Source organism: Pleurodeles waltl, chromosome 6 (genome assembly GCF_031143425.1).
Source record: "Pleurodeles waltl isolate 20211129_DDA chromosome 6, aPleWal1.hap1.20221129, whole genome shotgun sequence".
NCBI lineage: Eukaryota > Metazoa > Chordata > Amphibia > Caudata > Salamandridae > Pleurodeles > Pleurodeles waltl.
The window spans coordinates 621544491-621571290 of record NC_090445.1 but is presented as its reverse complement, the minus strand read 5'-3'; the positions used below and the strand labels follow the sequence as shown (position 1 = coordinate 621571290).

General features: G+C 43.6%; 1 protein-coding gene across 1 annotated transcript in view; it reads left to right on the top strand.

The window, feature by feature from the left end:
• The window catches only part of RNPEP (arginyl aminopeptidase), a 208487-nt gene that overhangs the window by 125466 nt on the left and 56221 nt on the right, over positions 1 to 26800 (top strand). The window contains exons 7-8 of the mRNA XM_069238946.1: positions 6861 to 6973; positions 17954 to 18062. Of these exons, the coding sequence (XP_069095047.1) occupies positions 6861 to 6973; positions 17954 to 18062 (222 nt within the window). The remainder of the gene's footprint in view (positions 1 to 6860; positions 6974 to 17953; positions 18063 to 26800) is intronic.

Sequence of the window (26800 nt, the reverse complement as noted above, 5' to 3'; positions counted from 1 at the left end):
TTGTACACACTGTCTTATATTTGGAAGGAAAAAATGTAGAGAAAGACAAGGGGCAATAACACTTGTTTTGCTATTCTATGTTCCCCCAAGTCTCCCGATAAAAATGGTACCTCACTTGTGTGGGTAGGCATAGTGCCTGCGACAGGAAATGCTCCAAAACCCAACGTGGACACATCACATTTTTCTACAGAAAACAGAGATGTTTTTTGCAAAATGCCTACCAGTGGATTTTGGCCTCTAGCTCAGCCGGCACCTAGGGAAACCTACCAAACCTGTGCATTTTTGTTTTTAAACTAGAGAACTAGGGGAATCCAGGACGGGGTGACTTGTGGGGCTCTCACCAGGTTCTGTTACCCAGAATCCTTTGCAAACCTCAAAGTTTGGCTAAAAAACACTTATTCCTCACATTTCGGTGACAGAGTTTTGGAATCTGAGAGGAGCCACAAATTTCCTTCGACCCAGCGTTCCCCCAAGTCTCCCGATAAAAATACCTCACTTGTGTGGGTGGGCCAGGTGCCTGCAACAGAATAAGGCCAAAAACTTGGAGAGATACAGGTGATAGCACAGCGAGTTGATAAGGACATATTCTTCTTTTATACATCTTTAGGCTGACTCTGCTTTGGGGACCCACACAAGTGAGGTGTCATTTTACTCGGGAGACTGAGGCTAAAGCTGGGGAGTAGGAAGTTTGTGATGGACCGGCGATCCTACTAAGAAAAGTCAGGAAAATATGCTTTTTTAAGCAAATTTTGAGGTTTGCAGAGGAGTCTGGGTAAGAAAATGTTGGATCCACGCAAGCCACACCTCCCTGGGCTCCTTGTGGTGTCTAGTTTTAAAAAATGTCTTGGTTTGGTAAGTTTCCCTAGATGAAGGCCGCACCCACGACCAAAAACATAGGTAGTTTTGCAATATATCATTTTGATGTGTCCACGTACGTCCGTGATGTGCCAAACACTAAAGTTGTGAAAAGAAACACACTTGGGTTATGTGAAAAAGACCCCTCACCCACCAACCAAGTTGGTGGCGTGCTTCATCATCGGGGTCCCACCTGAGACACCTAGCGTGTCGTAAGTGTGCAGTGACGCCTGATTACAGCGGAGCAGGTTTTGTCATTTGTACCACACATACTGGTTGGATTTGGCACGAGGGTGAGTGATGGTTAAGTAGATCAAATTTTATTAACAAGAGATTTCACAAATATGAAATGCACTGTTAATAACTGAAAGGCCAAAAACTGAACCAGTGACTCACAGCTTGTGAGCTGTAAAGCTGTGTCAAGGCACCAACTGTTTTACAGTCCATCCACACACCTTTCATACATGACATGCACAAGACCATTCACGCTGTCAGCCACGGGCCCAGCAACTTACAACACTCGCATCGACATACTGTGCCACTCAAGGGCCCATCACTTACATACGCCCACATACCTGATACAGCAGTCACACTAGCTGATGGGAGTGTGTGGACTGGTGTTTGGCTCTCACCACCAGCCAAGCGCCACCCCACGCACACTGCCAGCCAAGCGCCACCCCACTCACACTGCCAGCCAAGAGCCACCCCATGCACACTGCCAGCCAAGAGCCACCCCATGCACACTGCCAGCCAAGTGCCACCCCACACACACCACCAGCCAAGCGCCACCCCACACACACACAGCCATCACTTTTTTCCCCGTTTATAAACAACAAAGAAACCACTAACTAATTATAAAACAAGTACAAAACTACAAACACAACAGCTCTACCTAAATACATGACAGTAATGCCAACCGCGAAACTGAACATACGAAAATATAAAATACGCAGTTTACGCTCACTGTATTTCCTCCAAAGTTTTCTTGGTGTGGTAATTTCTGAAACATGCGGGCACACACAGCCCAGACTTTGAAGGGCAATCGGGGCAGTACATCCGGCTCTCCCTCCAGATACCTCTTCGGGCACATACTCTACATTTCTTAGTGGGTAAGTCTTTCTTGAGAGTGGGAGGAATGTGATCTGGAAAGTGGCGATCTTTCAATCTAGCCACATCCTCCACCACTGCTACTCTAGGAACTCTTGCCTGTTCCACCATAAAAAGGCTCTCTATCACCGACTCCTAAAATTTAGCAAATGCCATTCTTGATTCAGGTGAACAATCCTTGAACACAATAAAGGCATTAAAAGTTGCCAGATGAAATAAATGTAGGGCCAACTTTTTATACCACACGTAAGACTTATGCAGAGCAGTGTAAGGTTTCAACCTCTAATCTACTCTATCAACACCACCCATGTGCCTATTGTAGTCCAAAATGCACGCAGGTTTGTGCGCTTCCGCAACCATGCCCCAAACAGTCACAGGGGAAGTACTCTCATCATGTATAGTAGATAGCATGTACACATCCCTCCTGTCTGAAAATTTCAGAGCTAGCAGCTCATTATTCCACAAGGCACTGCACTGTCCCCTCAAGTTTTTTTACAGACAAGCTCCCTTGGATAGCCTTTCCAGTTAGAACGGATTGTGCCACAAGCAACAGTGTCCACTCTAAACAACTCCTTGAACAACTGCACTCCAGTGTAGAAATTATCTACGTACAAATGGTGACCTTTGTTAAACAGTCGTCTACCAAGTTCCCACACAATTATTTCGCTAACTCCAAAAGTGGCCGGACAACCAGGAGGGTCAATACTGGAATCCCTACCAGTGTAGACCCGGAAATTATACAAGTATTTTGTACTGCCTTCAGACAGCAAATACAATTTAATCCCATACCGTGCCGTCTTACTAGGAATGTACTGCTTAAAAACTAAACGCTCCTTGAAAAGGACCAAAGACTCGTCCACACTTATCTCTTTGCCTGGAACATAGACCTCTGAAAACCGATCTACAAAATGATCAAGGACAGGCCTAATCTTAAAAAGACGGTCACAATCAGGGTGATCTATTGTGGCAAGGCTAAAGCATTGTCTACAAAATGCAGCATACGAAGAAGCAGCAAATAGCGACTATGAGTCATAGTTACAGGAAAGATAGCCGTTGCCATCAAATACTAGTAGACCAATAAGAAGCCAGTGACGGCTTCCTTATCAACCCCATCAAAATAGTCAAACCTAAAAACTTTTTCATCTCTTCAAGATATGTGGGAACCCACTGGGTAGCTCTAGACTGAGGCCTAAGTCTGGCAGCGTTGTCCCTCAAATATTGCTCAGCATACACATTAGTCTGCTCCACAATCTCTTCCAAAAATACATTGTCCATGAACTAGTGAAAGAAATTGACAGGCAAAAAGTTTTCCGTATTGACTCTACACCCTGGGAGACCAGTAAATGCAGGTAACTGTGGCTGCTCCATGTTTGGGGCAATTCAGGTGTCAGGTCTTCTAATGGGAAACCCTTCAGCCCCAGGCTGCTGCACTCTTGGCACATCAATGCCATCCTCTAAAACAGGCCCTTCATCTGCACTAAGAGCGGCTTCCTCATCAGAAGAATCGTCTCGGACAGAAAACTCACTGCCAGAATCTCTCACTTCCTCCTCTGCCTCAGATGCAGAGTCAGTCTCGTAATCATGGTCTGAAGGCGACTCAAAAAGCATGCCAACAACCTGCTGAGCGGTCACTCTGCGGCTAGCCATGATCCTCACTAACAAATGGAGTGCCAACAACCACAATCACTAAAATAAGTAATAAACAAATTGTAGCTTTATCACAAAGAGTTATGTACTAAAAAACTATACCACTCACACGCCTGAAAAAGCTACTCACCAGCAACTACTCTGCACAGACACAGCAATCACCAATGAAATACCACTAAAAAGAAAAAAGCAAATTAGACATATGACAACACAAATATCATTGTGCCCAAATCGAAGAATAATTTCACACACAATACTACATTTAGTACACCACCTACAAACATGTCATTCATGCATGTCAACAATACTCCTTTAGAGTACATTGCTTTCACTTACCTAAAACATGCAACTATGCAAACCGCAGGACAACTACTGCCAAAACCGCAAGGATCCACAGCAAAGGAAGCAAAAGCTTTGAACTATAACAAAAAGAAGAAATAAACTGTTATAATCTCAAATACTTCACCAGTTGACAAGCACCCCGCCACCAAGAACTTATGGGTCTACAAAAAAATAGGCAATCTGCCCCCTAGGAGGCAGAAATGGCCAACAGCTCTGTACCCTGTTTGGTGGGGGGCGAATAGGGGTGTCCCCAGCACAAAAAAACTAAGGGGAGCAAAAAAAAATTTAAAAAAAAAATTCCCCTCATGTCTTGGTGGCTTCCGCCTTCTTGGGGGCAGATAGGCCTAAAATAATAGCCCGATCTGCCCCAAAGGGGAGCAGAAATGGTCATCAGTAATGTGTCCCCCTTTGGGGAGCGAAGCTTGCAAAAGGGGCTGCCCCCCCACCCAAACAAAACACACACACACACACAAGATCCCTGGTGCCTAAGGGATTCTATCCCCCCCGCCCCCCCTTTGGGGGCAGATGGGCCTAAAAAAATAGGGGAATCTGCCTACAGCTCTGTGCCTCCTTTAGGGGGCGACCCTTGGAAAAGGGGCACCCCCAGCACAAAACAAAAAAAAAAGGGGAAAAAAAAAAATCCCTGGCGTATTGGTGGTTTCTGCCCTCCTTGGGGGCAGATGGGCCTAAAAAAATTGGCCCATCTGCCCCAAGGGGGGCAGAAATAGCCAATACTAATTTTCCCCCCTTTGGGGGGGGTGACCCTTGCCCAAGGGGTGCACACAAAACACACACACAATCCCTGGTGCCTAGTGGGTTTCGACCCCCCCGGGGGTGAGATCGGCCAAAAACATGGCTGATCTAGCCCCAGGGGGGGCTGAAACATATAAAGTATGATTGCCTCTGGGGCAGCGACCCTTGCCTAAGGGGTCGCTGGCCAAAAACATAAGGTAAACATAATCCCTGGTGGTCTAGTGGTTTTCGACCTCCCCTCTGGGGGCAGATCGGCTGAAAAAACGGCTGATCTGCCCCCCATTGGGGGGCGGGGGGGAAAGGATTGCTTATGCCCCTAAGGGGAGCTACCCTTGCCCAAAGGGTCATTCCCCAAAAAATCCTAGTGCAAACTAAATCCCTGTTGTCTAGTGGGGATTCGACCCCCCGGGCAGATCAGCTGGAAAAAACGGCCGATCTGCCCCCCGGGGGGGATGGGGGGCAAAATGTGGAGAAAAAAAAATAGCCCCCCATGGGAACGACCCTTGCCCAAGGGGTCGCTCCCAAAAATAAATCAGCCAAAGAATCCCTGGTGTCTAGTGGGGATTCGACCCCCCCTGGGGGCAGATCGGGCGAAAAAATGGCCGATCTGCCCCCAGGGGGGGCCGAAATATGAAAAAGAAAATAGCCCCCCATGGGAGCGACCTTTGCCCAAGGGGTCGCTCCTAAAAATAATCAGCCAAAAAAATGTCTAGTCTAGTCTAGTGTCTAATGGGGATTGCTGGTCCACGATTGCGGGCCCAGCCCGCGATCGTGGACCAGGAATCCACTGACCAGGAATCCACTGAAAACAGGCACGGGGGGAAGGAAAAACCCTTTCCTTTCCCCCATGTCTGTTTTCCCACCAAATCCCCCCCCCCCCCCAAAAAAAAGGGAAGGACTCACCTGTTTGAGATCCTTTCCCTCGATGCGCTAGAAGCAAATGGCTTCCAGCGCGTCCTCTGCAATACTTGATGACGTCGGTGCGCTGTGAGCGCGCTGATGTCATCAGATTGCCGATGCGGGGGTCGGGGATGGAAAGGGAAGGGATTCCCCTTCCCTCCACGACCGGGGTGTGTGGGCCGGTTGCAGGACGAGGTGATCTCGTCCAAGGCGCCTTGGACGAGATCACCTCGTCCAAGGCACACAACCGGTTAAACAGTACAAAAATGGTTTCTTTCCAGACGCATGCAGCTACACAAACTACAGATCTACCAGTGCCAAAAGCACAAGCAGGAATCACAGCAGTGGAAATCAAATGCTTTGCGCAAGAGTAAAAAGGAGAAATAAAGCATTACAATAACAAATGCAAATAATGACAAGAAATATAACAGTTAACATTATAAAATACCACGTCAAAGAGATCACTTCTAGATGGCGTTCCAAGTCTTGTAATTCTGCCTCAGGAACATGATATATTTTTTATATACGGTGGTTCTAACCCAGGCAGTAAAACAATAAAGTTTGCTTTCTCTCGTTTAGTAGTCTTGCATTTCTTAATACAACGACTCATATCCTCTTCTTGCAGAGACACTGTCTTGGCTTTTGAAAGATCCCTGACCATCCCTGCATTTGTAGGTCCTCAATTTGTGATGCCTTTAACAGAATATCGTTCCAGATAGTAATGCAAAAAGTCTTAAAGTTGAAATGTTTGGTCAGGAACTTTTGTGTAACCTTGACTAAAACCTGGTCACATACGTTGTCTTACATACCTAGGATTTGTTTTACCTTGAAATCTGATATTCCAGCCAGACAAGGAGGGGCAGCAATACAATAGAGCAGGTGAAAAATCTCCTTGCTCTCCATCTTTTAAAATTTGCACTTACATTTCGCCTTTTTACCAGTTTACCATGTTCCAGCATTTTATTTCACCAAATATGGTTAGTAACAGACAGTCCTCAAAAGGTTTATGATGATTGGATGTCAGGCTGGCACTCATGCTGCAGCATGGTTAAAGTCCTTAAAGTCAAAAATAACTTTTATTGTTACCTGTTTGTCTTTGCAAGCATGTCTCAAACATTTTGAAAGGAGAGAGAGCAAGAACCAAATTCACCTTGAATGTATATTTGCTTGTTTCTCATGTATTTGTGTTGCATCTTACATCTGCCTGCTGGAGTTGCCAATTTCTAGCTACATATAGTACTTTTCTCCTCTTCTAGGAGTTGATCCAGATGACACCTACAACGAAACCCCATATGAGAAGGGCTATTGCTTTGTTTCCTACCTTGCCCACCTTGTGGGAGATCAGAGCAAATTTGATGCATTCTTGCAGGTATGTGTGTCTTTTTTAATGTTGACTTCATGTAGCAATTTCAATAATGCAGTTATTTGTCCCTGCACAAGTGCACTTGCACTGTTGTAGATAGCCCAGTTACTCTCTTTGCCCTTACCTGTAGAGTGTTAGTGGAGATGAGCAGAGAGGATGTTTTCTAATAACACAGCTGCTGACTTTGGAAACTGGAGAAGGAATTTTGAAACAAAGCCTCAAAACTTGACTGCAAAGCCTGTGATTCTGGACAAACCAGTTAATGTTCTGTAGACACATGAAATGTGATTCTAAACATATGAGATGTATTATAATTGTGTAATTCGCAGCTTTACATTTTTACTTGATGCCACAAGCTTATAGACCGTCCCAACACCCTCCATGTGTTCTTCCACTAGATTTGCTCTATATCTTTGAAAGTATTAATAGACTAGAAACTCAGATGCAGCAACAGACAGTAAATGTATTGTTCAGACATAGTTATTACTTTTAAAAGACCTATAAGGTCATTACAACAGGAGGGACAGTCCACCAGGTCTGTTGAGGCTTTTTACTCCATCCTCCAGACAGAAGGGCACCCACCACATTTGCAGGCTTTTTTCTTATCAAGAATAAACTTCCATTTGAAAAACAATAAAGTAGATCACCCCCATACAAAGGTAGCTCTCAGAGCATTGTAGGACTGCTGATTAGCTCTGAACCCATGTTGGTGAGTGTCCCACAAGAGAGAAACCCACATTCCTTTCTTAAAAACTGGAACAGCATATCACGAAGTTCAAACAGGAAGGTATGTAGCTAGTATGGGTATCTGGTAATTGTTTTCAAGTCCACGTATCAGTCAGAGAACAGGACAATCAGTGAGGGCTACAACTGGTCAAAACTTAATGCTAGAGGAACTGGGTGCTAGATGTAGTCCTCCCATATCCACGTCCCCCTAAATGCCAAACTTCAGGCATCCATATCTCAGAAGTAATGTGTAGGGATTAAGCTGGGACACGCACTGGGATCTCATGTTCCTCATGCTGAAAGTATGGTTTGGCATCCGCTGCAAACTGAGACTTTAATTGTACATAACCTTGGAAAGGCATGGCCTAGAATTGGACTTAATGGTTCTGAAATGAAAGTGGCCAACTGAGACCAACGGTGCACTACTGAAAGGCTTGATCTGGTTGAGGAAAACCTTTATATTCCTCTCAGATTGGAGCTGGTCAGATTGGGGTGGGGGAGGTGTGGGGAAGCTCCTCTAGAGTTCTGTACAGGTAGCGAATGCTGCATGTTTGCCTCACTCACAGTCCAGTAGCTATACTGAGACGTACAGTATGGCAACATCCTAGATGCAGTTCCTTTGTCTTTTGGGCTTGTTGTAGCCTTTGCTTTGATCAGGGGCATGCTCTTATTATGTTGCTAGAGGGTTCATCTTCTCATATGTTCAAGAATGTTACAGTAGGACCGTTTCTCCACCATCTAAGCATGCTCCTGGGATTGAATGACTGAACTGCTACCAGCAGTGTCTTTTTACTGACAAACATAGGGTCTTATTTAGAGTTTGATGGATGGGATAGTCTATCAAAATATGAGGATATCCTAGCCAGTGTTTTACAAGGGATATAGACTATAATGCACTAGTAATTTGGTGGATGGGACATCCACGACACTTGTGATGGTGTATCCTTATTGCCAATATGTAAGTTGGCCCTTTGTCTGAACTTTGAAAAAACATTCAGTGAACAGACTGTTGCAAAGCACTAGCTGTAGGCAGACTTATTTACCCTTCTTTGGAGGCACTTGCTTGAGATCAGAGCCAATCACGTGCAAGCACTCATGCAATCAGAATTTTGTCTGTTCCCTTAATTTTCTTTCTCTTTCTGATACTTGTGTTGGAGGCGTATCTGCATCCTGCATCTGTACCTTGTCTCCAGACAGTTTCTCTGAAGATTTCCTTCACACTAGGCTATGGCCAAAACCAGAAATGGGTGGAGGGTTGTTATCGAGTACAGTTGATGGCAGAACCCCATATAGCAACGAAGAGGCAGGTTGTCAATTCGACTGAAGCTGAAAGCAGTCTGCAATCAACTTAACATTTTGTGCAGCTCTAAATACTCTGCCTTTTTAGAGTCCCATGTACACTACAGTTTCTTAGTCCCTATCACAAACACATTTAACTCCACACACTACACATACCTTGATGAAGGTAACACCAGATATTGGGAGAAGTAGCTGAGGGGTGTGTCTGTTGAAGTTGCAGGCAAGAGATTTGTATCACCGTTCTTTTTAAGGTCATCAAGGCACATGCAGCACCTTCAAATTGCATTGCAGATTGTTGAGTCTACTGGGGAAAATAATAAGGGTTGTCATAAATAATTAAATGTAGGTAAACTAGTCTCACAAAAACACTACTTGCAGACTTCTCTGCACCTCAGGGTAAAAAGAAACAACGTAAACTTGCTTTTGTTAATTTTGGTGATATGCTACATAAGCTTCAAACACTACATTATCAAAATCCACAACCAGTTCCAAATTCTGGCAAGTCAAGCTGGGCAGATAGCCCCAGGAGCACTCTTAGAATAGCACAACACTTCTCCACTATGCCATGCCATGCTGCTGCAAACAACTCTGCAGTGGATCATCATTCTTATTTAAACTCCTAAATCGATAGAGTAACACATTGCTATCATCTAAATTCATCAAACCTTACAAACTGTAGCTAATGTTTCCAGTGCACTATGTAAGTCATACTAATTTACATAGCGTTAGGGATCTGCCCCTTCGTCTGTATGGCCAACATTCACACAGCATACTGGTTTTCAAATAAAAGTAGCTAGTCCAGAAAAATCCACTCCAATGTTGGACAAGAAAACTTTCAGACCTCTCCGTTTTACAATACTCAAACCAGAACAATCTGTGGTCATCATGAATATTTGCCTCTTTAACATCACTTACCCTTCTTTACCCTTCTCAAACTTATTAATTTGGACATAGGTACCCACCTTTCTTGTATCATGTTTTCAAAAAGGGTATTAAAAGCAAGAAACAACCTTATGTTTAAATGTATACTTTTGTTTGTTCTTATTTCCCTTTCTGAAAAACAAGCAGTGGTTGCATGCAAAGGCCCTTGCTTCCATTACCTTCACCCTTATTTTGACTGGCATACTCCTAGCATGCTGTAAGAGACACCACCTATCACTGGGAGCTGAATTGGTGTATCCACTATATACAATGTTCTGCTGCCTCGGGCCCCTTCCCTCACCTTTCTTTCATACCACCCACACCATTTTTTATCTTCTCCCCCGTAGTTGGTGTGTGAAACAGTTTGAGTTATGGGTTGAGTGTATGCTCAGTTAAACTTAATATCTTGATACCTGATCAGATCTAAGATACAAATCATTTCCCTCCAGGCCACCTGGGGTCACCTGACAGGATTTGATACCCTAGCTGGTATCTTTCTTCGAAGACTACCCCAGTGTGCTTGACTCCAACACATTCCTGGCAGCTCTTTAAGTGAACACTGATTTTGTTGTTGTTGATCAACTAGGTGTTTGGAACTTAGAACTATACTGTAGGTTTTGGTTTGAAACCAGTTTGGATGATTACTTGTTACTAGTTTTTGAACTGCAGCTGTCAGCTCAGATGCAGGAACTAAAACCCACTGAGATGTCTGGCCTTACACCCATGACTATATGAAAACTATGAATTTCTCTGAACAGAAAGCGAGTCACAACCAACCGTTTGCAAGAGAACAAGCACATTTTAAAATCTTTAATATTCATTGGCATCTTTTACATTTATACCAGGACACATTAAAACACCACCAACAAACCAGTGATTACCTTTAGAAGGGTGTCTACATTGAAAGCCGCTTAATACCCCAGTGCATTTTTACATTTTGTAAATCTCCAAACGAAAGTGGAACTCTGGCAGACTTCAAAGATTTTACAAGTGTAGTAGTTCCATTTGCTGTCGCTACACTTGACAAGCAGCACTCGTTCTGGAATGTATTGAAAGAACACAAGTAGCAGATTAGTGATTTTCTGATTTGTTAAACCCCTTATTGTATCTATATTGTTACATGTGCATGTGCCAAGGTTTATGTACACTCAGCCAGAAGTGGAGTTAAAAAAATAAAAAAAACAATTTGGCAAGAACACTTCAGTTTTTGGAAAAAATAGACAACAGTTATCCCTTGACCTACATATGCACAGTCCAGAATGCAAACACAAGATTGACCAGATTAAATTGTTGGCTTGTTCTACTGCTAAAAAGAACATATACTGGGGTGACTGGGAACAACACCTTAGAAATACAGAACTATTTTGGTTTTACAAATTTAAATTATTTGTCTATGGCTTTAACATAGATGAACTGCATAGCTTTTTAAAAGTCAACTAGGCATACAACGGGGCACAGGTCTCTATCTAGTCCCAGGATTGCTATGAAATTTTGTTCTGGGGGGGGGGGGGGGGGAGGGGACAGTTTTTTCCCCATCACCTGAGCGAAAAGAAGCTTTTTGCATCAACACCAGCAATATTGAACAGTCGGCTAAATATTCACTTCACAGATTAGCCAGCTCTTCTTTTTTCTGTCTGTAAATACACAAGGATTAACCTGCCAGTTAGCCAGCTTTTGAAAACTACATAGGATCACCACCCTGAGAGGCAACCCTCACCAACTTGGCCTTTAGGATTCAAAACCCGACCTGGCTAAAAAAAAAACTCATATGTTTGCTCAGATTTTTTATTTATTTATGTACTTCTCACTTTCTTCTTTTTTTGTCTTTTCACATCAAATATCTGTGTGCAAACACCTCGTTTGCTCACATTTGAACTTAAATCAAATTACTCATTTTTTCCCTGATGCAATTGCTCAACCATGACCTTTATATGCATGCCCAATCAAATAACATGATGCACTGTGGTAAGAGGATCATAGAGCACTCTACACAGAGAGATCACCACGCACATACATAAGATGGTCCTGGGTTTAAAACATTCCTGGTATCATCATACGTAAGGGGCGATTTGGCTATATATATTGCTAGACTGTTGGTTATCTTTCTGCACACAGAATGAACATTCAAGCAAGTTTATACTCTTCGAACTGCTCTTTGCTTCTCGTTGAGGTAAACTCCCTCACACTATGCTGCACATTTATTTCCATTTGTGGCACACATTTCTTTAGAGCCCTTTAGATTTTGTTCTTTACGGGCCGTTTAAAAGAGCTTCACCACCACCAAGTTCAAACGCATATAAGTTCTCTTCATTCTCCTTACACTTATTGATTTAAATCAGAGTAATCATCCCAGACTCTGCGTCTGTACATTCAATTCACATATATGCTGTCTTACCTGTAGACCATAAACACATTGGTAAAAGTTGTAACTTTTGTATTGTTTACTCTTCACTTCTTTCCAAAAGCTGTTACTTCTTTTATCATATATACACCTCTTAGTGTTGTAGTGTAACAACATTTATTGGTCTCTTTTTCTTTTAGCCAGTATTCAGATTTTAAATCTTGATTGTTAGACTGTTGATCCAAATACAAAAGTACCCATATGCTCTGTTGAATAATACAATTCCCAAGTTGGCCAGTAACTATTATTTGAGCATGTCTTAATGTCTGTTTCACAGTATGAACAATAATCACTTTATCACAGTTGTTTGCATGCATTTTGTTGATTCAAGTGAACTGTTCTATTTGCATTTTCACATTTTTGTTTGTATCCACCATCTCTTCTTATCTTACCTTCTTTTTTAATGTATGTGATAACCCATTCCACATACACAAGCCTGACTTTCATTACTGCAAACAGAAATTAATCTTTGACAATATCTCATATTTCAAATGTTTCCATATGATTTATACTCTAAGTGCGCACAACAGAAAGCACCACACACCACCAGTTTGCATGTGTAACTGGATCGTTCCTTTTCTCACAGCTTATTAGCCTTTCTGATAGTTGGTTGACTTACTGCTTCATCATATTCTGATAATACAACCGTACTATTATTTTCCATTCTAGTTTCTGCCATTTGACTTTTTCATATGGGACTCTTCTAAATAATTAACTTAATTCCTCAATTATTGGAACTCATTTCCTGCCCCTCTATAATTAGGTGTGACATTTGGGGGATCTATTTGATTCTTTAAAAAAACAAGCCTCATTTCACTTTCACCTCATTAGACACGTGCCACACCCTTGAAATCTCTAATCATTTCAAAGGAAGATTAGCATATGTACTGTTAAATGTTCTTTATACAAGAAATGTTTGGAATATTGTTTTCTTCTTCACATAGGTAATTTCAAGTATAACTTATTTTCTCTTGTATGTCTCTTGTGTACATGTTACATTTTCCTAATAACCCCATCTCTAATAATTTCCGGTGGTTTTAATTTGCGTTATTATGTACGTATATTTCAAATATATTATTGTTTATGTTCCTTAAAATACTGCTTAGGGCCCTGATAAAGCAACATTAAGAAATGTACAAGTGGCAAAAGACGTGCTGGCTTCTGATGCTTTTAGAGCTTAACCAAAATTACGTAACTCTTTTTGTCAGATTCACTCTGAAGTCCTCAAAAATGAATTCCAGCCAGAACCGATCAACAGCCTTAGAATCCGTATGTGTCATAAGAGCTTTGGCAAAGGACAGGAACATCGTAGAATATTTATTACATTGTTGCATCTGTCACCTCAACCCCCCTGAATGGGTATAAGAAACAGACTTGTGTGAACTGAGAACACACAAAAGCTTCTTACGACAAATATTTCCCTTTCCCTATAGAATAATTTTGGCCCTGGTGCACTATGTTAACAACAATCTGTTCCTTTGTGTGCCCATGCGTTAAAAGCGTTTTGATTTTTATCTCTTGTTTGTCATCTGTATGTTTTGCTACCTGTCTCTTAACTACTTATTTGGCTTCATGCACTACATTTCATGCAGAAATTGTCCTCTTTCCTAATCCTAAGTAAATAAACACACACAAATAAAATCAGCTCCAGAAGATGCTTCATGTTTTTTTGATTAATGCTTTATTTGACCTGCCCTATATTACCTTCCTGTCAATAAAGAGTTATTTGTTGTAAAAAAAAATGCTAGATCTGGCTTGACCTAGAGTTTGTGTTGTTCACTGTGTCATGCTGCACTGTTAACCGCCTCCTATGTAAGTCTTTGCAGCTTGACTCCATAACTTCCGGAGAAAAAGGGAAAAAAAGGGAATACCCGGGTTATTCAGTTGGAGCGCAACACTGCATGAGGCTCTGAGTAGTACAAAGTAATACCCATCACTGATACTGCTAAATTGATTACTCCGAGTAAAGAGAGGTAGCTGGTGTATGAGAATAAGGGAAGGGAAACAATCAATACCTCTGTCCCCTTTATATCTGGGCTCTCCTTGTAGAGGTGTATGGTGATGGAATTTCCTTGTAGTCAAGTGGGCAGTGGATGGAGTTGTGGGGCGGACAAGGTTGGAATGTGTATTGGCTGTAGTAGAGTTATAGTATGCTTTCATTGCTGTTCTTGTTGCATGTTCTTACAAGACCTTTAAATAAATGTGCTTTAAAAAGAAGAGCGACAGGAGAGAAATCGGCCTGGCAAAGAAAGTACACAGTCATGTTCTACAAATTATCCATTACAGTGTTGCAAAAGTGGTCAGCAACACTTCAGTTATATGTAAAAGTGCCAGACTTACATTAGAGAAAATGATTAGTCTCATCCTAGTGTTCATAACAAAAAGCAAATTATGGTAAAATGTTATTTCTCAGAAAGTTTGTAGTGTGTGTGTGACTGTAGATACACGTTTGGCATACCCCTACTATCTTGTGTTGGAAGCTGATGTTTGCAAGTTACTTTTGTTTAAAAAAGTATTTTGAGTCACAAGATACGGTTTGACTCTTTCTATTAGTGTACATTGCGCATGCTAACCCCATTTTAGAATGTTTTTCCACCATCTGGCTCACATGTTTACTGAGTGGGCTCCTAGGTTGTCGTGTTCCTAACACATTTTTTGTCAGGCCTGTTCAGTTATTCTTGCATCTCAGTGCATCGAGTTTCACTGAGCTTCGACATTGTCCTCTTACCTATGCGCACAGTCTTTGACAACACCAAAGACTGCTGTTGATGCTTCAAGGCATTGAGGGCCTAGCACAGTTTCCAATTACCCTTTAAGTTGCTTGACAATGCTGCTTAGGTGATGAAAAGTACCAGGCTGTACTTTCTCAGGCTGTTGCCGATGGGTGAGAGGCAGTGAAGTTCACAATCCGTTATGGACTGGACAAGACTCACTTGCGCTAGGCAGAACAGTTTCATTGACAGTGGCCCTGAGGTGCAACGCCTGGCTGATGACATCTGACTTTTCAGGGGATGTCCAAGTTTCTTTGATGGCACCCGTGACCTCTGAGACAAGGCAGACATTGCGATAGAGTACTTCAAGAATTTTCGGGCTATGGCCTGGCCCTTAGGCCTCGCTGCAGCCACACATCCCTCATTAGCCTGTGTATTTCCCCTTTTGTGGTTATGGAAGGGGCCTCCAACATCGTTCATTCCTGGCCAGCCACTGTGCTGCGTATGGTGCCCAGCCTCTATGTGACGGAGGTCACGGGATCCACTGACCTTGTGGATCAGATGGCCAGCGGTCTGGCTAGTCTGACAGCCCCCCTCTCCCCACCTCTGCAGCTGCATCTATACCTTCCTAGTCTGACTTTCCCCCACCAGGGGCCAGTTGGCAGTAGGATTTTCCATGACCTGCTCTGCTGGCAGTCAATCACGCCAGACAGGTGGGTTTTGCAGATAGTCTGAAGCGGATACTCCATGCCCTTGGAGACTACTCCTCCATCCATGCCGCCGACCTATGATCGAATGTGGAGGATCATTTGTCCCTTCTATGTGAGGAAGTTACAGCTCTCTTGGCCAAGGGAGCCATAAAGAGTGAAAATAGGCTATAGTGCCTATTCCTGCTGCTTTCTGGTCCCCAAAAAAGACAAGGGTCTCCACCCTATCCTAGACCGGACTGGGCACGGAGAGTCTGATATCCTGATTTGCTGAGCGTGTCCATCAGTCCTCCTATCAGACTGCCCCTTTGGAAGTATCTTCTGTCACAGCAGCAGGAGAAGTTTCTGCACCCAAACCTGTCCACTCTCTGCCTTCTTACCTGGAGATAGAGCGGTGAAGTTGACAGCCTTTGACCTTCCTCCCAAGGTCTGTAAACGTTCTCTTGGCAGCCAGGCGGCCCTTCACCAAAACAGTTTACGCCTGTTGTTTGAAGAAATGTGTGGCATGGTACACAGACAACTCTGTTGATGCCCTTTCTGCCCCTCTCTCTGAGGTCCTGTTAATTCTTTCCCTGGCTCAGCAGGGCTCTGCTATGGGACCACTTAAAGGATATTTGTCTGCTATTTCTTCTTTTCTGAGTTTGCCTGATCAACCTTCTTTGTTTAAGTTTCCTGTTGTACATATGTTCCTTAAAGGCCTTGCTCATCTTTTTTCTCCATTCCATTCATCATGGCCTACTGGGATCTGAATTTGGTTCTGGCCTTTCTGATGTACGCTCCTTTCAAGCCTCTCCACAACTGTCCTCTCAGGATTCTTATGTTGAAAACAGCCTTCCTTATGCCATCACATCTGCCCTCAGAGCAAGTGAGCTGCGGGCATTGTCATCTAAGCCTCCCTACCTTTCTGTCTAACTTGACAAAGTAGTGCTTAGCACTAGGGCCTCTTTTCTGCTAAAAGTGGGTATGCCCTTTCATGTAGGCCAGTCCATCTCCTTGCCTACTTTATTATCCACCCCCACATCCTTCTAAGGAAGAGGAGAGATTCCACCGCCTGGACCCACACAGAACATTGACATTCTAACATGATTGTACGAAAAAGTTCCAGGTGCATGATCAACTCTTTGTAGTGTATGTGGGTGCGAGGAAAGGTTGGACAGTGCAGAATCGGACCATCTCTGTATGGGTTGTACTCTGCATTAGGCTCTGCTATGTTCTGGCCAAAAAGCAGTCCCCTTATGGTTTGTATGCTCATTCTACCCGAGCTAAAGCTTCGACCACTGCATTAGCACACAGAGTTCCAGTCCTTGACTTCTGTCAGGCAGCAGTGTGGGCATCTCTGCAAACGTTTACTAAACACTACTGCCAGGACAGCCAGGTCCGTAGGGATGGGCATTTTGCTTGTTCGGTCCAGGAGGACTTTCTGGTATGAACATGTTTGGCAGACTGACCTCCTGGGAAGGTAATGCTTGGGTATCTATTCACTGGTATGGAATCTACATCTACAGGCTTCTTTAAGAGGAACAAGTTACTTACCTTGAGTAACACCTTATCTGGTAGAGACAGTATCTAGCTGTAGTTTCCTTACTGAACCACCCATTCTATCCGCTCTGCGAACTGATTTCTACTGGCAGGAACTCCCCTTTCAGGGCCTTAGCTTTGAGCACCAGTAGTCTGTTTCTTCATGGCTCTGCAATTATGGTATGGAAAGTTGTGAAAAGAAACTGACATCAGCGTGACGGGGTGGTGCCTACATGGAACCCTTAAAGTCATATCTGACGCGGACGAGGCTGATGATTTATGTGGAGCTGATCAACGCCACTTAACAGCACGCAGGGATGCTGCCCTGGAGAATCTTCTGGATCCATTCTGACGCCTGGGCAGAATTCACAGGTAAGGAATCTGCAGCTAGATATTGTCTGTACCAGACAAAGCATTACAGAAGCTAAGTAATGTGTTCATCCGCAGCACTTCATGGGTCAAACTGATGCTTAGACGTTAATGAGAATCTTCCTTTGAAGTTTTAGTTAGGACAACATGTCGGAGATAATTGGATTTTAAAATGTGTGGAATACATTTCCTTTGATGGAAAGGGGGCTTTCCCAGTGTTTTGTTCTGCATAATGCAAGCTGATAGCATACATATGCTGCTTAGCCATATACCCAAGAACCCTGTACTGCTTTATTACCTCCCGGCTTTAACCGGGCCAATTCTTGTCTTACAGGCTTATGTGAATGAATTCAAGTTTCAAAGTATAATGGCAGACGATGCTTTAGAATTCTACTTGGAATATTTTCCGGAATTGAAGGCAAAAAAAGTTGAGACTATTCCAGGTATGATTTTACTCTCTGATGGCTAAATTGCTGTTGTTGAAAGGAGAATTCCAGCCATTACCTGACAAGTAGTATTGCAGGGCTTGATGTGTGTGTTTATAAATAGCACTATTAATGTGAATTGAGAAGGGTGTACTGACATTATATCCACCAGGACCTACCTCTCCTTAAAATTGTTATGCAATCATAGACTGTAATTTTTGCCCTGCTCATTTTCCATTTGGAAAGGTAATCCCTCCTCACGAGTCACACAACATTCCGAACAGCCATGATAGGTGCAGCAGCTCACCAAAGCATTTTCAGATGATTCTTATATTTAAATATTGTTATTATATTTTCATGTAAAACAGGAAACACATCAGCGATCACACACAGACCATGTTGCAGTACAGGGAGAGAATATAGTAATGGCACATATATGGTCTTCGTACAGACTCCAATAACAGTAGAAGTAAGGGGAGAGGGAAATGGGGAGGTGCATGTACAGAGGGATAGCTAAAACCAGTGAGGATAAAAGAAAGCGAGGGTTCAGGCGATTTATAATCTCTATGTGGCCTCTGCCTTCTGGATGGTTTGGCCTGGTGAGCCTAATGAACTCCCAGGTAAGTTCTGTCTGTTTGGTGGTGTACCAAGGCAGGATAGCTCTTCTAAAAAAAAAATAAAAAAAAACAGTAGTAACCTTCTATGAATGGTCTCCATTTCCTTGTTTTACAGACTGATATGGTGATACTTGCAGTAATCCATTACCTGGCCCTCCAGTTTTGTTCCTTTCTTAATCTCAGTGGTTTAACTGTTTAAATGTAGGCAGCTGTCATCTTATGGTGTGGATGGACCTATTTTCACATCCAAAAATGCAAATTGCTGGTACACATTTGTATGTCTGGGAGGAATAACAGGCATATGAAGCAGTCCTTTCCCTGAAAGATTCTTTATGCAATTGTTGCCAGGGTAGAGAAGATAGACTTCCCATTCTTGTTCCTACTTCAAAACCTTACTAAACAATTAAAATGTAACAATGTACAAGTGTGACAATGGGTGGGTCGAATTGAGAAGATATGGAGCACTTTCTTTGCAGTGACTCCTGTTGTGAGCAAGACCTAAGTTAAGAGTCACTGACAGAATTACAGGAGTAGTCTGGGAGGCAAAAGGGATCAGAGGTAAATCCTCTTCCAGCACCAACTTGATCTCTGGATGGACAAGATAGTACATTTTTCACTTTAGTTATTCTCTTCTTTTCTGCGGGTTGCGAATGCCTGAGCCATAGGACTTTTAACTCCTCAAACCCAACCACCAGCCTCTTGCATCATAAAGAGATGTAGCTCAGTTCAAGTTATTTATTCCAACTAGCAGGAAGCACAACCTTGTGCTCCACCTTTTTTGACTGTTGTGTTTTTTTTCGTTTTTACCATCCAGACGTGGTTGATTATTACTTTTCAGAATTCCAAATGAAAGTAAATAAAAGCAGGTAGCATTCCTCTCTGCTGCATGCTGTTGAAGACTGTAGTATGCATAAACGTGTTGGATGGAAAGCTCGAATTAATCCCAGCAACTGGTAATCACTCAGGCTGCATCCCAATCCATTGTTATGTTGTATATCAATCCACATCAGTTTGGACCCAGCCATAATCAAATCAGTCTTGACCCTGCTCCAGTGGGAAGAGACCAACCCATACTGCCAGATCGGTTTCTCTCTTAACTACAACACAACCAGCACCGGTTTTGCTTTTATTTCGGCTTATCCGCCAGGTATAACTTGGTTCCAGAGGCACAGTGTGCATAGGAACCATACCTGGGTATACCCATCCCACTTAAAGTAGCATGCTACAGTATACAAAAAGTGATGGATTACAAAGATTAAATTAATCTCCGCCAATGGTAGTCACTTGGGGGCCACATTCCAATCCATTGTTATTTTGCACACCATGCCACCTCAATTTGGACTGAGGAGACTAATTTCTGCTGAAAACTGAAAGGAGATGAAGACTGTCTTGTGGGTATCATCCATGCCAGAATTTCCCCCACACTCATCTGTTACATATACTAATGAAAAATACTTTCTAATTTGAATCTAGTTACTTTTTCAAACCCTGGCTTGGGACTTTTTTTCATTTATTTAATCCGTGAGTAGTTATTTATCTCCAGTTCACTTGATTACCTTGTTTTCCCCCTTATCTTAGTCCTGTGTGTTAGTCAGTGTTCCTGTGTGGGCTTATATTTACAGCGGAGGCTCTGTTATTTTAGTTGTGAGGATATTGTTATCAGCTTTTGGTAACCCTCACTGCCACTCAGTTTGTATCTTCACAGTCCATTCTTACCGTAAGGGCCTTTTAGATCCCAAGTCGGGCAACCCGTCCTAGGTTAGTTTTTTACGGCTCATGACATATTTTATATTTACATATATTTTAGCATATTTTAGAAAAAGTCTGCTTTTAGCTATTGCTTTTATATTTTATCCACTGCTTCTTCTAGGAAGGCAGAGTCCACGCTGCCCACCTAATCAGCCTTGTACTGTATTTTATGTCCAAGGCTAGGACACACAGGATATCATATGCAAACTCGTATTTACTAGCCCAGGAGTCAGTTTCTATATCTGAGGCACAGCATTACATCAGAGCTGGTGACCAAATGAGGCATGGGTCATTATATAAACTACCTTTAGACACAAAAGGCCTCCACCCCTGACAATGGACATGACCATTGTAGGATGCTTTCCTTTCGACCAATAGCTTCTCCGATGCTGACGCTGATATCTCAACCTCTGGAGGAGATTGCCAGCTGCATCACAGGCAGACCCCTGCTGTTCTATTCAGATGTGGAGTTGGGCGCATCTTTTAGGTCAGGCAGAGCGTGATAAACCACTATGCTCTCAGATTTAGACATAGGATTTTGGTAGAAACATGTAGACTGTCTAAAAACACACAATATGGTGAGGTTGTTTATCTTTTTCACTCTTGCTTTCATGTTGGTTACTGTGCTCTGTTTCATCTGACTAATTATCACAGCACATGCTTTTTATACTTGAATACCAGTATAGTGTATTAAAATCCATTTTGCGTTCTGTGTCTCACCTTAGCGTGCCCATGTCTCTGAGCAAAAGGGTATGTTTCAACAACTTTCCTGAGGTGTCGGAGTGTCATGTTTAAGTTTGTGTAATCACCTTTTGCCCGACAGCTTTGGTGGTGAGGGTGAGTCACTGCGAGCTAGCCAGGAGTTATGCCCACAGCTGCCAAGCAGTGTGGGGTGGACTCAGACTCCCAAACTTTGTGGTGCTGCCATCCTAAACATGCAGCCCTAGTACCAAAACAGGAACCACATAACACTCTGGTCTCTAATGCCTGCTGGATGGCCCCAGTGCCTGCATTCCAATCAGGGTGCCAGAATACTTGCACCTGGCCTAGTTTTGCAGAACCTTCATGGGCCCCAAAACAGCAGCAACAGTATGTGCATTGACTGGGCCAGGCTCGGCACTGCCGCCTCTTCTGAGTAATGCACAAGTTGCTGTTTTCTGTCTGCTTGGTGTTGCCCAGGGCTGCTCAGCAGCAAGGTCCCACGGGACTCATTCATGAGTCAGAAAGGGAACTGACAAACAAGCTAGTCACCAAGATGAAATCTTCGATTAGCTTTAAACTTGGCTTTATGCTTGGGCTACTTTCCTGCTTGTAATGCTCACATAAAGCAAATTCTGAACCTATATAGTTTCATTTACTCAGGAGATTCATGGTATCCATAGGCCCTTACGGTAAGTTTCATAATGTCTGGACTACATATTTTAGTACTAATTAGTTCATACTTATTGCAAGGAAGTGTTCTCTTTAAAAAAAAAAACACTAATCATACAAGTGGTAGTTAAAGTTAACATTCGAACCGAAAATCAGTATGAATGAGTAAGCCTGGACTTCTGATGGATACTTCTAAGTGCATGTTTCTTCCCTTAAAATATCCGCCAGGTGCCAGACTGCATTTGTAGAATTGTGTAGTAGTTCTTCTGTGCACTGACAGGTGGCACTGTGTGGCTCCAGACTGATTCCATACTGCATCGGACGCTATGGAGCAAAGCCACATATAAGTGCCACCTTTGCACACTGATGTCTGCTCCTTTCGTTCCACACCTGCTAACATGGATCCTTGTGTTGACTCCCAACCTTATCAATTTTCTGATCACTTCAAAACTTTCCACCGTGTGCTATGGCTCGATGTCCCTGCCTAAAACGAAAGACTTCCAAGACGTACCTTGATTAGAGGAAGTAAATGTCAGTCACAGATTCCCATGAGATGCTTTTTTGGTGCATGGGCTCTGGACACCCAAATGCAATTCTAGACTCAGGGTTGGAGGTTGATGAACACAAGAAGTAGTTAAGGTTTTCGTGCCCCAATTCCCAGTCCCCATCCGGGGAGGGGTTGGGGGGTGGGGGGGGTCGTACCTGTGACCACTTCATTTCAGGATCAAAACCTTCAGGAAAGTCAAAGTCCAACTACAAGCATAAGAAAATGAATATGTACTTGACATTGTCCCATCTCTCAGATTCCAAATAGAAGGTGCAAGGAGGCCATGGGGCAGATTTTCAGTACATTTCGGGCTGCCTCTGGTGTGCCTTCAAGTCGCACAGAACTGTAGGGGTCTCCAATTGGATTACTGCTGTCTCACCTCTTGGCATCTGTTACTGGCCCATACCGACTCATGTTTCTCAAATCCATGCCAGTGCCAACACTTGTGAATGATCCAGCTCTAGCACTCATGTTGGATTCAGAACTAACACTGACACAAGCTTTACTGATACCATGTTAATAATTTACAAAACTGCAGCCTGTTCTTGTGCAGCTTGACTCTATCTAGTGCCTTTACCATGTTGCACTACCAACAGAGGCTTCACTTTCTTTTTATTTTGGATTGGATTCGGAAACTATGCCAGAGCACTGTGTACCTGAGGATACCGATGATGATGGGATGTCTTATAACTTGATTTGCAAAGTGCCAGTGGGCTGTGTACCTCACCTAAGACAGAGATTGACTTGCTGCATAGGGTAGTAATGACATAAAGTGCATCATTTACAGCTCGGGTCCTAGAATTAGGTCTGCCCTCCATTGAGACTAAATCAAATGTTTTGACAGGCATTCTGCAGCCTGGGACAGCAACATCTAAACCCTTGCTCCCATCTTATGACACCCTCATATGTTTTGACCGAAATTCTACAGCCTGGGGAAGCAACACCTGAGCCCTTAGTTCCGTTTGATGACACCCCCACAGATACTTTGATAGCTACTTGTTTGAAACCATGTTCTTGCCCACATGTCACCTGGCAGGTGGCCTGGCAACAAAGGTCAGCCCCAGTGACCCATATTTTCTTACCAAGCACTCTATTATGGAAATTCTTATTGTACAAGCCTCGACAAGTAAGTGAACCCTAATGAATTTCCAACCAAGCCCCGAATAGAGCCTAAACTCCACAGACTACACCCTAGGGAAATATTGCTTTGGCATCTATTCTAAAGTAAGTAATTTGTGTTTAGAAATATCCATTAGAAGAACAAGTTACTTAGTTTCAGTAACGCTATGTTCGGTGGCATGTGTAGCTGCAGATACACATGCTGTGCATAGTCCGCCGTCTGGTGTTGGGTCGGAGTGTTACAAGTTGTTTTTCTTCGAAGAAGTCTTTTCGAGTCACGAGACCGAGGGACTCCTCCTACTTTGGTTCCATTGAGCATGGGCGTCGACTCCATGTTAGATTGTTTTTTTTCCGCCATCGGGTTCGGACGTGTTCCTTTTCGCTCCGTGTTTCGGGTCGGAAAGTTAGTCAGAATCAACGGAAAATTCGTCGGTATTGTTTCGTTCGGTATCGGGTTAGATTAGAATCTACACCGAATCTTGAAGAGCTCCGGTAGCCCTTCGGGGTCATTTCGATCCCCCGTCGGGGCCTGGTCGGCCCGACCGCGTGCAACATCGAGACTGAGATTCTGTCCTAAATGCCACAGTAAATATCCTTATACAGACCAACATTTGGTCTGTAACTTGTGCCTGTCACCCGAGCACAAAGAAGAGACGTATGAGGCCTGTCGAGCGTTTCGGTCGAGGAAAACGCTCCGAGACCGAAGAGCCAGAAGGTTGCAGATGGCGTCCACGCCGACAGGACAACGACGGTTCGAGGAAGAGGGAGAAGAAGAAGAAACTTTCTCCATCCACAAATCGGACTCCGAAGAATTCGACGTCGAACAAACCGTGAGTAAGACGTCGAAACAAACATCACACGGAAAAACAGACAAAGCCCAGGGAACGCCACTGCCAACAGGCCATGTCTCAACCCATAAATTAGGTGACTGTCTATCGGCACCGAAAAAGGGCGAACTGGTGCCGAGGTCGTCCGACTCAGGTCGAGACACAGGCACGCAGCAATCTCGGGACTGAGAAAGTGCTGCAGAAAAGGGTCGACACCGAGACAGCGGCACCGAAGCTGCTCGGCACAGAGATAGCGGCACCGAAGATGGTCGACGTCAAGAAGGTACGACACCGAAAAAGGAAACTAGATTTCCAACAACAAGAAAAAACACCACAAGCAAAAGTGGTAAAGAAGGTAACTCCACCACCCTCTCCACCACCGGCAACTCATATATCACCGGCACAGACTCTGTCACAATCACCAGCTCATACCACCATGAGCCAAAATGACCAGGACGCATGGGATCTCTATGACGCCCCAGTATCGGACAATAGCCCTGAGTCGTACCCCACTAAGCCCTCACCACCTGTGGACAGTACAGCATATGCTCAGGTGGTAGCTAGGGCAGCAGAGTTTCATAACGTATCGCTACATTCAGAGCCTATCGAGGATGACTTACTTTTTAACACCCTGTCCTCCACCCATAGCAATTATCAAAGCCTTCCTGTGCTCCCGGGAATGCTAAGGCACGCTAAACAAATCTTTAAGGAGCCAGTTAAAAGCAGAGCAATAACCCCAAGGGTGGAGAAGAAATACAAGGCACCACCCACAGACCCTGCTTTTATTACATCACAACTGACACCAGATTCAGTTGTCGTAGGAGCAGCTCGTAAAAGAGCCAACTCGCACACATCAGGCGACGCACCACCTCCAGACAAGGAGAGCCGAAAGTTTGATGCAGCTGGGAAAAGGGTTGCAGTACAAGCTGCAAATCAGTGGCGCATCGCCAACTTGCAGGCACTCCTAGCGCGATATGACAGAGCCCATTGGGACGAGATGCAGCATCTCATCGAGCACCTCCCCAAAGAATTCCAAAAACGGGCAAAACAAGTGGTTGAAGAGGGACAAAACATATCCAACAACCAAATCCGTTCTTCTATGGATGCAGCAGATACAGCTGCAAGAACTATAAATACTGCTGTAACGATAAGGAGGCAAGCATGGCTGCGCACATCCGGCTTCAAACCTGAGATACAACAGGCAGTGCTCAATATGCCGTTCAATGAACAACAATTGTTTGGACCAGAAGTGGACACTGCAATTGAAAAATTAAAGAAAGACACTGACACAGCTAAAGCCATGGGCGCACTCTATTCCCCGCAGGGCAGAGGCACATTTGGCACATTTCGCAAAACTACTTTCAGAGGAGGGTTTCGAGGTCAAGCCACACAAGCCAGCACCTCACAAACAACGCCGTCTACCTACCAGGGACAGTATCAAAGGGGAGGCTTTCGGGGCCAATACAGAGGGGGCCAATTCCCAAGAAACCGGGGAAAATTTCAAGGGCCCAAAACCCCTCAAAACAAGCAGTGACTCACAAGTCACTCAACCCCTTCACACAACACCAGTGGGGGGAAGACTAAGCCAGTTCTACAAATCTTGGGAGGAGATAACAACAGACACTTGGGTCTTAGCAATTATCCAACATAGTTATTGCATAGAATTTCTCCAACTCCCTCCAAACGTCCCACCGAAAACACAAAATATGTCAAAACAGCATTTAGACCTTCTACAACTAGAAGTTCAAGCATTACTGCAAAAAGACGCAATAGAATTAGTACCAGGTCCACAAAAGAACACAGGAGTTTACTCGCTGTACTTTCTAATACCAAAAAAGGACAAAACTCCGAGACCAATATTAGATCTCAGAACATTAAACACCTTCATCAAATTAGAACACTTTCACATGGTCACGTTACAAGACGTAATACCACTACTGAAACAGCAGGACTACATGACAACCTTAGATCTCCCTCGCACAGGAAATACCTACGGTTCGTATTCAAAGGAATACACTACCAATTCAAAGTGTTGCCATTCGGAATAACAACCGCGCCAAGAGTCTTTACAAAATGTCTAGCAGTAGTAGCTGCACATATCAGAAGGCAGCAAATACACGTGTTCCCGTACCTAGACGATTGGTTAATAAAAACCAACTCGCTAACAAAGTGTTCACACCACACAGATTATGTTATACAAACCCTTTGCAAACTGGGTTTCTCCATCAACTATGCAAAGTCACACATTCTGCCGTGTCAAACACAGCAATACTTAGGAGCGACAATCAACACAACAAAGGGGATAGCCACTCCAAGTCCACAAAGGGTTCACAATTTTCACAAGGTGATACAAGCTATGTATCCAACACAAAAAGTACATGCAAAGATGGTATTAAAACTCCTAGGCATGATGTCCTCATGCATAGCCATTGTCCCAAACGCAAGATTGCACATGAGGCCTTTACAACAGTGCCTAGCATCACAATGGTCACACGCACAGGGTCAACTTCTAGATCTGGTGTTGAT